Source organism: Fundulus heteroclitus, unplaced genomic scaffold (genome assembly GCF_011125445.2).
Source record: "Fundulus heteroclitus isolate FHET01 unplaced genomic scaffold, MU-UCD_Fhet_4.1 scaffold_56, whole genome shotgun sequence".
Taxonomy (NCBI): domain Eukaryota; kingdom Metazoa; phylum Chordata; class Actinopteri; order Cyprinodontiformes; family Fundulidae; genus Fundulus; species Fundulus heteroclitus.
Genome location: NW_023396989.1, coordinates 789,392 through 802,533, shown reverse-complemented (window position 1 = coordinate 802,533; position 13,142 = coordinate 789,392). Strand labels below are relative to the sequence as shown.

Here is a 13,142-nt window from a genome sequence, read left to right as displayed (position 1 = left end):
TGACAGCCATGCTTTGCACTGTGCAGCAGCCAGAGTCTGTACCCAAGACAAAGTACCATTGGGACTATAAAGTTCATTTGTCTATCTGTCTTTGTGTCTAAAGCAGTTAACAGGGAAACGGCAGATAACCCAGGAAGCCACTGCTTCACAGAGGTGGCACACATAAACAAATGGACAGTTATCTCGGGGCAGAATGGACATGTGGAGCCAGGCATTCTAACAGTGACACGCGTCCCAAAGACACATGGGAGGAATCGACCCGTCCTGGATCAGGCTTTGCTGATCCTGATGTAACCAAGGGTTGGGCACGCTCTCGTGTCTGGAAATCTACCTGTTTTTATGTATGACAGTCCAGAACTGAAGCTGTAAACATCCTCTGCCTTGTTACATTAGAAATGTTAACGTGTAGTTTCTGTTTCAAGAGTCTTTTTATTACTGCAGAATTCTAGAGTAGAGAAGGCCTCTTTGTTCAGGTAAAGAACCGTAACAGGGTTCGGTTAATTTCTACCAACATAAAGGATGACTACTGGTCGAGGTTTGGTTCTGGGGTCTTCCTTTTCAACCGATGGCTGGATCCTGTTTGGGTTTCCTGTCTCTTTGTTGGGATAACAACATCTTATTGGGCCTTTCTGTGTGTGATGGCTCCTCCTCTCTGGCTCCTGAGTCTGTGGGGACGTTGTTGGCTGAACCAGAGTCCTGATGACTCCTAACCTAAGATGATCCAGAGTCCTGATGACTCTTAACCTGATCTGAACCAGAGTCCTGATGACTCCCAACCTAAGATGATCCAGAGTCCTGATGACTCCTAACCTGATCTGATCCAGAATCCTGATGTCTCCTAACCTGAGATGATCCAGAATCCTGATGACTCCTAACCTGATCTGATCCAGAATCCTGATGTCTCCTAACCTGAGATGATCCAGAATCCTGATGACTCCTAACCTGATCTGATCCAGAATCCTGATGACTCCTAACCTGAGATGATCCAGAGTCCTGATGACTCCTAACCTGAGATGATCCAGAGTCCTGATGACTCCTAACCTGAGATGATCCAGAATCCTGATGTCTCCTAACCTGAGATGATCCAGAATCCTGATGACTCCTGACCTGATCTGATCCAGAATCCTGATGACTCCTAACCTGAGATGATCCAGAGTCCTGATGACTCCTAACCTGAGATGATCCAGAGTCCTGATGACTCACATCTTCTCGTGTGAACTTATATATGTATCCACAGAGCTGCTGTGATTAGTGAAATATTGGACTTCCTGAGAATTATGTTTCTTTTATTAAGATGCATCGGGATAATAATTTAACCAATTGCTAACCTATTATAAATGCAATAAATAACCCACAGTAACCCAAGAACTAAGTTTAAGGGCTTCCTGCCCTTAAACTGGTCGTTCGCCCGTTTCTCCCTCTCCAAGATGGCGGAAGCGCTAACGCGTCTGGCCGGAAGTGCTCGCGCTGCGGTCCGGCGGAAGTGGAGCAGCGGTTGGCAGCAGCGGCTAAGCTATCTTTGTGCGGCCGAGCAGCGGAGCGCCGCGGTTCTGTGGGGTCTCCGCCGAGTCAGCGAGCAGCGGCAGCCACCATGGCTTCGGTCCGGCCTCTGAGGGACTTCATCCGGGAGAGGCTCGCTGCGGCCGCCGAGGAGATCTTCTCCGAGGTGGAGAGGAACCTGGTCCGCTTCGAGGAGGAGCTGGACGCTCAGCGCAGGCTGCTGGCGGTGTGCCTGAAGCCGCAGGTCAAGTTACGCCGCCTCGGTAGGTCTGACGGAGCCTGGTTCCACGGTTCTAGGTTCTAGGTTCTGGCTCGGTTCTGATAGGCGGCGGCCCGATGTTCTGTGGCCTGATTGGCTCCAGTGAGAACTGCAGGAAGCAGAACCTACTTTATGCGCCAAGTTTTTGGTTCAGACCAGGAAAGAGACTCAGATCCCAGAAACACAAGTAGAACAACAAGAACATCAGCAGGTAGAAGAACAAGAACATCAGCAGGTAGAAGAACAAGAACATCAGCAGGTAGAAGAACAAGGACATCAGCAGGTAGAAGAACAAGAACAGCAGCAGGTAGAAGAACAAGAACAGCAGCAAGTAGAACAACAAGAACAGCAGCAGGTAGAACCACAAGAACATCAGCAGGTAGAAGAACAAGAACATCAGCAGGTAGAAGAACAAGAACATCAGCAGGTAGAAGAACAAGAACATCAGCAGGTAGAAGAACAAGGACATCAGCAGGTAGAACCACAAGAACATCAGCAGGTAGAACAACAAGAACAGCAGCAGCTAGAACATCAGTCGCTAGAACAGCTAGAACACCAGCAGGTAAAACAACAAGAACATCAGCAGGTAGAAGAACAAGAACAGCAGCAAGTAGAACAACAAGAACAGCAGCAGGTAGAACCACAAGAACATCAGCAGGTAGAAGAACAAGAACGTCAGCAGGTAGAAGAACAAGGACATCAGCAGGTAGAAGAACAAGAACATCAGCAGGTAGAACAACAAGAACAGCAGCAGCTAGAACATCAGTCGCTAGAACAGCTAGAACACCAGCAGGTAAAACAGCCGAAGGTAGAACAGCAGCAGCTAGAACATCAGCAGGTAAAACAACAAGAACATCAGCAGGTAGAAGAACAAGAACAGCAGCAAGTAGAACAACAAGAACAGCAGCAGGTAGAACCACAAGAACATCAGCAGGTAGAAGAACAAGAACGTCAGCAGGTAGAAGAACAAGGACATCAGCAGGTAGAAGAACAAGGACATCAGCAGGTAGAAGAACAAGAACAGCAGCAGGTAGAAGAACAAGAACATCAGCAGGTAGAAGAACAAGGACATCAGCAGGTAGAAGAACAAGAACAGCAGCAGGTAGAAGAACAAGAACAGCAGCAAGTAGAACAACAAGAACAGCAGCAGGTAGAACCACAAGAACATCAGCAGGTAGAACCACAAGAACATCAGCAGGTAGAAGAACAAGAACATCAGCAGGTAGAAGAACAAGAACATCAGCAGGTAGAAGAACAAGGACATCAGCAGGTAGAACAACAAGAACAGCAGCAGCTAGAACATCAGTCGCTAGAACAGCTAGAACACCAGCAGGTAAAACAACAAGAACATCAGCAGGTAGAAGAACAAGAACAGCAGCAAGTAGAACAACAAGAACAGCAGCAGGTAGAACCACAAGAACATCAGCAGGTAGAAGAACAAGAACGTCAGCAGGTAGAAGAACAAGGACATCAGCAGGTAGAACCACAAGAACATCAGCAGGTAGAACAACAAGAACAGCAGCAGCTAGAACATCAGTCGCTAGAACAGCTAGAACACCAGCAGGTAAAACAGCCGAAGGTAGAACAGCAGCAGCTAGAACATCAGTCGCTAGAACAGCTAGAACACCAGCAGGTAAAACATCAGCAGCCAGAATAGCTAGAACATCAGCAGCTAGAACGGCTAGAACATCAGCAGCTAGAACAGCAGCAGCTAGAATAGCTAGAACATCAGCAGCTAGAACAGCAGAAGGTAGAACAGCAGCAGCTAGAACATCAGTAGCTAGAACAGCTAGAACACCAGCAGCTAGAACAGCAGAAGGTAGAACAGCAGCAGCTAGAACATCAGTCGCTAGAACAGCTAGAACACCAGCAGGTAAAACATCAGCAGCCAGAATAGCTAGAACATCAGCAGCTAGAAAAGCTAGAACATCAGCAGCTAGGACAGCAGAACGTAGAACATCAGTCGCTAGAACAGCTAGAACGCCAGCAGGTAAAACATCAGCAGCCAGAATAGCTAAAACATCAGCAGGTAGAAAAGCTAGAACATCAGCAGCTAGAACAGCAGAACGTAGAACAGCAGCACCTAGAACATCAGCAGCTAGAACAGCAGAATGTAGAACAGCAGCAGCTAGAACACCAGTAGCTAGAACAGCTAGAAAACCAGCAGGTAGAACAGCAGCAGCTAGAACAGCAGAAGGTAAAATAGCAGCAGCTAGAACATCAGTAGGTAAAACATCAGCAGCCAGAACAGCAGAACGTAGAACAGCAGCAGCTAGAACATCAGTCGCTAGAACAGCTAGAACACCAGCAGGTAAAACAGCCAAAGGTAGAACAGCAGCAGCTAGAACAGCTAGAATATCTAGAACATCAACAGCTAGAACATCAACAGCTAGAACAGCAGAAGGTAGAACAGCAGCAGCTAGAACACCTAGAACAGCAGCAGCTAGAATAGCTAGAACATCAGTAGCTAGAGCAGAAGCAGCTAGAACAGCAGCAGGTAGAACAGGTAGAACAGCAGCTAGAACAGCAGCAGGTAGAACAGCTAGAACATCAGCAGATAGAACATCAGCAGGTAGAACAGCTAGCACATCAGCAGATAGAACAGCAGCAGGTAGAAAAGCTAGAACAGCAGCAGCTAGAATAGCTAGAACATCAGTAGCTAGAACAGCTAGAACATCAGCAGATAGAACATCAGCAGGTAGAACAGCAGCAGGTAGAGCAGGTAGAATAACAGCAGCTAGAACAGCTAGAACAGCAGCAGGTAGAACAGCTAGAACAGCAGCAGCTAGAACATCAGCAGATAGAACATCAGCAGGTAGAACAGCTAGAACATCAGCAGGTAGAACAGCAAGAACAGCAGCAAATAGAACAGCAGCAGGTAGAAAAGCTAGAACATCAGCAGGTAGAAAAGCTAGAACCTCAGTCGCTAGAACACCAGCAGGTAAAACATCAGCAGCCAGAATAGCTAGAACATCAGCAGCTAGAACAGCAGAATGTAGAACAGCAGCAGCTAGAACATCAGTGGCTAGAACAGCTAGAACACCAGCAGGTAAAACAGCCGAAGGTAGAACAGCAGCAGTTAGAACATCAGTAGCTAGAACAGCTAGAGCACTAGCAGCTAGAACATCAGCAGCCAGAATAGCTAGAACATCAGCAGCTAGAATAGCTAGAAAATCAGCAGTTAGAACAGCTAGAACATCAGCAGCTAGAATAGCTAGAAGATCAGCAGATAGAACATCAGCAGGTAGAACAGCTAGAACACCAGCAGGTAAAACAGCCGAAGGTAGAACAGCAGCAGTTAGAACATCAGTAGCTAGAACAGCTAGAGCACCAGCAGGTAAAACATCAGCAGCCAGAATAGCTAGAACATTAGCAGCTAGAATAGCTAGAAAATCAGCAGTTAGAACAGCTAGAACATCAGCAGCTAGAATAGCTAGAAGATCAGTAGCTAGAGCAGCAGCAGCTAGAACAGCTAGAACATCAGCAGATAGAACATCAGCAGCTAGAACAGCTAGAACAGCAGCAGATAGAACATCAGCAGGTAGAACAGCTAGAACAGCAGCAGGTACAACAGCAAGAACAGCAGCAGCTAGAACAGCTAGAACATCAGCAGATAGAACATCAGCAGGTAGAACAGCTAGAACAGCAGCAGGTAGAACAGCAAGAACAGAAGCAGGTAGAAAAGCTAGAACACCAGCAGGTAAAACATCAGCAGCCAGAATAGCTAGAACAGCAGCAGGTACAACAGCTAGAACAGCAGCAGGTACAACAGCTAGAACAGCAGCAGGTAGAACAGCTAGAACATCAGCAGGTAGAACAGCAAGAACAGCAGCAGATAGAACAGAAGAAGGTTGAAAAGCTAGAACATCAGCAGGTAGAAAAGCTAGAACATCAGCAGCTGGAATAGCTAGAACAGCTAGAACACCAGCAGGTAAAACATCAGCAGCCAGAATAGCTAGAACATCAGCAGCTAGAACAGCAGAAGGTAGAACAGCAGCAGCTAGAACATCAGTTGTTAGAACAGCTAGAACACCAGCAGGTAAAACAGCCGAAGGTAGAACAGCAGCAGTTAGAACATCAGTAGCTAGAGCAGCTAGAACACCAGCAGGTAAAACATCAGCAGCCAGAATAGCTAGAACATCAGCAGCTAGAATAGCTAGAACATCAGCAGCTAGAACAGCAGAAGGTAGAACAGCAGCAGCTAGAATAGCTAGAACATCAGCAGCTAGAACAGCAGCAGCTAGAACATCAGTAGCTAGCACAGCTAGAACACCAGCAGGTAAAACATCAGCAGCCAGAATAGCTAGAACATCAGCAGCTAGAACAGCTAGAACATCAGCAGCTAGATCATCTGTCGCTAGAACAGCTAGAACACCAGCAGGTAAAACAGTCGAAGGTAGAACAGCAGCAGCTAGAATAGCTAGAACATCAGTAGCTAGAACAGCTAGAACACCAGCAGGTAAAACATCAGCAGCCAGAATAGCTAGAACATCAGCAGCCAGAATAGCTAGAACATCAGCAGCTAGAACAGCTAGAACATCAGCAGGTAAAACAGTCGAAGGTAGAACAGCAGCAGCCAGAATAGCTAGAACATCAGCAGCTAGAAAAGCTAGAACATCAGCAGCTAGAACATCAGCAGCTAGAACATCAGTAGCTAGAACTGCTAGAACACCAGCATGTAAAACTTCAGCAGCCAGAACAGCCGGAACATCAGCAGCTAGAACAGCAGAAGGTAGAACAGCAGCAGCTAGAACATCAGTCGCTAGAACACCAGCAGGTAAAACAGTCGAAGGTAGAACAGCAGCTAGAACAGCAGAAGGTAGAACAGCAGCAGCTAGAATAGCAGAAGGTAGAACAGCAGCAGCTAGAACAGCAGAAGGTAGAACAGCAGCAGCTAGAATAGCAGAAGGTAGAACAGCAGCAGCTAGAACAGCAGAAGGTAGAACAGCAGAAGGTAGAACAGCAGAAGGTAGAACAGCAGCAGCTAGAATAGCTAGAACAGCAGCAGCTAGAACATCAGTTGCTAGAACAGCTAGAACATCAGCAGCCAGAATAGCTAGAACATCAGCAGCTAGAAAAGCTAGATGCCACATGTCGATGTGCCCCTGGGCAAGGCACTTAACCCCAAGTTGCCTACCGAGCTGCGTCTCAGTGTATAAATGTGTGCGCGTTAGTGAGAGCGACTGGGTGAATGTGGCTATAGTGTACAGCGCTTTGGGTGGTCAACATGACTGGAAAAGTGCTATATAAGTTCAGTCCATTTACCATTTAGAACATCAGCAGCTAGAACAGCAGAACGTAGAACAGCAGCAGCTAGAACAACAGCAGCTAGAACAACAGAACGTAGAACATCAGCAGCTAGAAAAGCTAGAACATCAGCAGCTAGAACATCAGCAGCTAGAACATCAGTAGCTAGAACTGCTAGAACACCAGCATGTAAAACTTCAGCAGCCAGAACAGCCGGAACATCAGCAGCTAGAACAGCAGAAGGTAGAACAGCAGCAGCTAGAACATCAGTCGCTAGAACACCAGCAGGTAAAACAGTCGAAGGTAGAACAGCAGCTAGAACAGCAGAAGGTAGAACAGCAGCAGCTAGAATAGCAGAAGGTAGAACAGCAGCAGCTAGAACAGCAGAAGGTAGAACAGCAGCAGCTAGAATAGCAGAAGGTAGAACAGCAGCAGCTAGAACAGCAGAAGGTAGAACAGCAGAAGGTAGAACAGCAGAAGGTAGAACAGCAGCAGCTAGAATAGCTAGAACAGCAGCAGCTAGAACATCAGTTGCTAGAACAGCTAGAACATCAGCAGCCAGAATAGCTAGAACATCAGCAGCTAGAAAAGCTAGATGCCACATGTCGATGTGCCCCTGGGCAAGGCACTTAACCCCAAGTTGCCTACCGAGCTGCGTCTCAGTGTATAAATGTGTGCGCGTTAGTGAGAGCGACTGGGTGAATGTGGCTATAGTGTACAGCGCTTTGGGTGGTCAACATGACTGGAAAAGCGCTATATAAGTTCAGTCCATTTACCATTTAGAACATCAGCAGCTAGAACAGCAGAACGTAGAACAGCAGCAGCTAGAACAACAGCAGCTAGAACAGCAGAACGTAGAACAGCAGCAGCTAGAACAACAGCAGCTAGAACAGCAGAACGTAGAACAGCAGCAGCTAGAACAACAGCAGCTAGAACAGCAGCAGCTAGAACAGCAGAACGTAGAACAGCAGCAGCTAGAACAACAGCAGCTAGAACAGCTAGAACATCAGCAGCCAGAATAGCTAGAACAGCAGCAGGTAGAACAGCAGCAGATAGAACATCAGCAGCTGGAATAGCTAGAACAGCAGCAGATAGAACAGCAACAGCTAGAACAGCAGCAGATAGAACATCAGCAGATAGAACAGCAGCAGGTAGATCAGCAGCAGATAGAACAGCAACAGATAGAACATCAGCAGCTGGAATAGCTAGAACAGCAGCAGATAGAACAGCAACAGCTAGAACAGCAGCAGCTATCTCCATTCCCAGAGAGGGAGATTAATTAGTTTCAGCGACTCGACAGGTTAACGGCAGCTCTAGTATCCTAATTTTGTTGAGCATAAATAAATAATTGTAAAAATATTGAATAATCATGAATAAAAAATGAAGAAATTTACAAAGAACATATATGAAGAGGTGAGAAATTCTTTTCTGCGTTGTACATGTTGATGTCAGTAGCCTAGATGGCCGTCTAGAAGTTTGCCCGTCTGATCCATAGACATCATAAACGTAGACGCCTGGTTGGGCGGGGTCTGCCGGCTGCGGATGCGTCAGAGCGTCCGCCATGTTGGATGAGGCAAATCTGTAGTTACTCAGTCATTTAAACAATATCAGAGGGACTTTAATCTCAGAATATACTTTATTTTCGTAATATTTTTATTTTTGTTATATTACAAGTTTAAATAATCTAACCTGGTCCTATTACTCCAGGACTGAAATAGTTCTGCAAACTGTGACTATTCTCATATGACCTTTTTCTCATAATATTACCACTTTTTTTTTTTTACTTTATTGTCCTAGGACTTTTTTCTCATATTAGTAATTTTCTCTTTAATCCTCCCCCAAAACGTCTGTTCCTAATCTGTGACTATACCAGAACTTAAAAGGTTCACATGTGACACGGTTTTATGAAACAATGAAGACCACAATGTTTAAATTTAACTAATTGACTTTTATATTCATAACACACACACACGAGGCATCTTCTCTGATCCACGTTCACTATAACAGAACTTCTTTGTGCCACACACAACACGGCGGTGACGTTGACCTATGAACCCGCGCCCAACGAGGCGTCTACGTTTATGATGTCTATGGTTTGATGTCGTCTTGCTTTAATTGTTGCATTGAGCATAAAACAGAACGAGCGTAGAAAAAGGTGCATAGATCTGTGGCGATGAGCTTTAAAGTCTGTGTATCGCCGCCGTGATCCAAGGACCATTTTACTTTTCAGCAATGTTCGGTTTTCTCTACCGTTTTTCTCCATTTTATGTCGTCGTTCTGCCAAATCCAACCATTTATAAGTGAAACGCTGACAGGTGAGAGTGCATTAATATGGATATTCATTCTTTAGAGCAAGGTTCTACTCCTGGTTTTGGGTCGTTGATGTAAACGGTTCTGGAATGTGAAGTAGCTCCAGGATCAGGGTGGAAACCCGGTCCTGTCCACATGCAGCTGATTTTCTTTCTTCTGTCTCCTCAGAACTTCCCCAGCAGCTGCTTTATCAGGAGGATGTTCTAACTGGCTACCAGAGGTTCTGCAGTCTGGACCTGGGAGAACCAGCACCTCCGCACATTAAAGAGGAGCAAGTGGAACCAAATCCCCTTCAGATTAAAGGCAACCAGGAGGAACCGGAACCCTTTCAGATCAACGAGGATCAGCAGGAACCAGAACCTCTACATTTAGAAGAAGCTTTGGAGGAACCAGAACCTCCTCAGAATGTAGAGGACCAGCATGAGCAAGAACCCCTCCAAACTGAGGAGGCCCTGGCAGAACCACAAAGTCCTCAGATTATCGACGACCTGGACGAACTAGAATCTCTGGATATTGAGGAGCCCCTGGCAGAACCAGGATGTCCTCAGATTATAGACGACCTGGGGGAATTAGAATATCTGGATATCGAGGAGGACACTGATGAGCTAGAATTTATAGATTCACAAGAGGGACTCGAAGAACCACAATGTTCCCAGAATAAAACCAGGAAAGTAGAATTCTGGACCCGGCATGATGATGAGGGATTGCTGCTGAGGAAGGAGTTTGATACCTTTGTGCCTCGTCAGAGAAAGTCCAAAAACGACGAAGCGTTGATGGGTTCTGAAGACGACCCTGGGAATGTCCACAGTGCAGGTACAGAACACCCGGACCCAGCAGGTCCAGAGCAGAACACGTTCTGCGGTATTCCTAGTCCAGCGTAGGACCTGTGTGGAGGGACCATGCAGTACACAGTGGAGGACACGGGTGTTGGATTCAAAAAGTGGGTTTTTATTTACCCAAAAAATGTTTAACAAAGTTATCAATTTAACCGGCATGCAAATAAAAGAGGTCAACTCAAAATACTGAACACAGACAGACACAAACACAACTGACCTAATGAAATGACACACAAGGGCCCATAAATACTAGTTTAGCTAAAACATAGACACACACAGTAGGGGAAAACAAAATGGCTGCCACATAACTACTAACTCAATGAAATAAACCTAAACTACCCCCTAAGACTCCACTTGGCATGAGGCATTTGGTTCAGTCCAGTGAGGCCGTCAGCTGCACCCAGTGATCCAGCCCTGAGCCACCGGCGATCCGGGAGGGGAAGCCAAACACCCATGTTAATATGTGTTCACATAAAGGAATAAACTATGAAATATAATTAAGGAATATTTAAAGTAATAACTATAAAGTAAATTAAAGAGACAGCAAATTGTTGTAGGCTGTGCTCTTACCCTCTGTGGCTTGCCGTCACAACCTGTTTACAGTAGATTATATCAGATGGTTAAGCAGACCTGTTCAAGTCCGTCCCTACATTCAGCTCAGGTGGGAGGGGTCTCTGAGGGTTCTGGGTAGTGTGCCCTACCGTGGGAGGGGGGGGGGCGTCAAGCTAACTCTAACCCATCCTGCTGGGAAAGTGAACACACCCTCTACTGGATTCAGCTTCACTAACCAAACCCAGACTTGAATACTACCGGACCTGTGGAATCACGAAGTGATCCTAATAGAACAATGTAAATTAGCATGAATTACCATGAATTACTGCACTGTTGTATGAATGTATCTGACAAAACTCTCCCTGAGAGGCTGAAAAGTTTTCAAATATATTCATTAGCATAAATTAAAATATTCAAGTTAATTGATGCTCAAGTCAAAACGACCGTTAGCGGTCCGTTTACAGGGTGACGTGGAACACTGTGAACGTATTAGAGGGAAGTGAAGTCTGCACACGGTCAATAGCAAACATTTGAATCTCCAAGTTAAAGACCAGCGATTAGCATGCAACAGATGAACTGGGCTGTTAGTGACGGGTTCTAAGATGTCTATTCCCATTACATCTAGTGTAAAATGAACATCATTTCAGAAACAGAACCTCCAACCTGCAGTCAAGCATGGTGGTGGTAGAGTGATGGTTTGACCGGCGGTGCTGCTTCAGAACCGATGGATGGATGAATTCTGACCTGAGTTATGCTACAGGACAATGATCTGAAGCTCCCTCGGTGTCCTAGTCAAAGTCTACTCTGGTATCTGATTGAGAGGCTGCTGCATGACCTGAATCAGGATGTTCATGTTGTAAAAGCATGGGTCAAAGGTCAGACCCGGTACCAGCTGCTGCTGAGTTACTGGGTTTGTTCGTCTACTCGAGTTTTCTTTGGTCTCCATCTGAAACGTTCAGGTGTGACAGCAGAAACCGGTGGGAGGTAAATACTGGTCCATGTTCCTGAAGGAAGGTGGAGGTTCTGGTTCCTTTACGCTCCATCGCTTGAATCCGTTAATGTGCTGTTGTCTGTTCTTCTCCAGAAGCCCAACAGAACCATGTTTATGGGGAGGAGGTTCTCACCGAGCAGGACCCGAAGGAACCAGAACACCCGCAGATTAAACAGGAGCAGGACGAACATGGCTCCAGTCAGCCCGGACCGAGACAAGAGACGGACATCTTCATGGTGACCGTTAACTACGATGAAGGCGAGCAGAGCGATCCGGAGCCCAGCAGTTCCCAGCAGTCAGAAGACTCGGACGAACCCAAACCTTTTGTGTGCAAAACGTGCGGCAAAAGGTTCTCCAACATGTTGCTGCTGCATGACCACCGCGACACCCACCAGAAGGAGAAGCCGTACTCCTGCCAGCTGTGCACACGGCGCTTCGCCCGGCGGGACAGCGCCTTCCGCCACATGATCACGCACACGGGCGAGAAGCCGTTCTCCTGTCAGATCTGTGGGGAAAAGTTCGGCCTGAACAGTCACTTGCTGCGGCACCTGCGGAGGCACACGGGCGAGAGGCCTTTCTCCTGCCACATCTGCCACAAACGCTTCAGTCAGAGCAACACGCTGACCTGCCACGTCCGGACCCACACCGGCGAAAAGCCGTACCCCTGCAGGGTGTGTGGAAAGGGCTTCGTCAGGAGGAGCGCCATGAACATCCACATGAGGATCCACACAGGCGAGAAGCCCTTTATCTGCAAGGTCTGTCACAAAACCTTCAGCCGAGGGACAGGCCTGAGCTACCACATGAGGACGCACACGGGCGAGAAGCCGTACTCCTGCAAACTGTGCGGAAGAACATTCAGACAATCCAGCCACCTGATGTGCCACAAGAAGAACTTCCACATGGTTTACCCCCCAAGAGGAGAAAAACCTGGACTTGTGTAAGATACGAGGCTTACCTTCGGCAGAATGAGTCCATACACTGCAAAAGCAGAACTAAAAATATGTAAAATGTTCTTTAAATGAGTGTATTTATCCTTTGTGCAGGTAAATAAGACGATTTGCCAATTAAATAAGATTTTTTCACTTAAAATAGGAACAATTCACCTCCATCTTATTCTAAGTGCAGGATGTCTAATTATCTTATTTTAGGGGTAAAGATACTCATTCCATTGGCAGATAATCTTATTTACTGGCTCAAATCAAGGACAAATAGACTAACTTTAAGAACATTTTACTTGTTTTTAGAAACATTTTTGCAGTGTACTAACACTAAATGTGCTAGCTGCTCTGACGTGGCGCTTCACAGAAAAAACATTTATCATATAGTTGTGTTGGGCCTTCAAACATCAGTCCTTATGTTTTAGTTCCCCAGAAGACCATCTGTTCTCCGCATGATGAACATCTCAGAACCTTCAGTCTTCCAATAACAGACCATACATACCCTCCTC

The 13,142-nt window shown here is 46.3% G+C and overlaps 1 protein-coding gene across 6 annotated transcripts; it reads left to right on the top strand.

Moving 5' to 3' along the window:
* Positions 1 to 1,471: 1,471 nt before the first annotated feature.
* LOC105923823 (zinc finger protein 3) lies at positions 1,472 to 12,773 on the top strand. 6 transcript variants are annotated; one of them, XM_036132928.1, is made up of 4 exons: positions 1,773 to 1,946; positions 2,115 to 3,164; positions 9,485 to 10,129; positions 11,789 to 12,773. In XM_036132928.1, exons 1-4 carry the CDS (start codon positions 1,892 to 1,894, stop codon positions 12,634 to 12,636), a joined length of 2,598 nt encoding a protein of 865 aa, XP_035988821.1. In that variant the 5' UTR covers positions 1,773 to 1,891; the 3' UTR covers positions 12,637 to 12,773. The 6 variants fall into 6 exon arrangements, with proteins under 6 accessions (XP_035988825.1, XP_035988821.1, XP_035988824.1 ...); XM_036132931.1 differs by having other exon boundaries at positions 1,773 to 2,130; positions 2,614 to 3,164; XM_036132929.1 differs by having other exon boundaries at positions 1,773 to 2,162; positions 2,622 to 3,164.
* Positions 12,774 to 13,142: the final 369 nt, after the last annotated feature.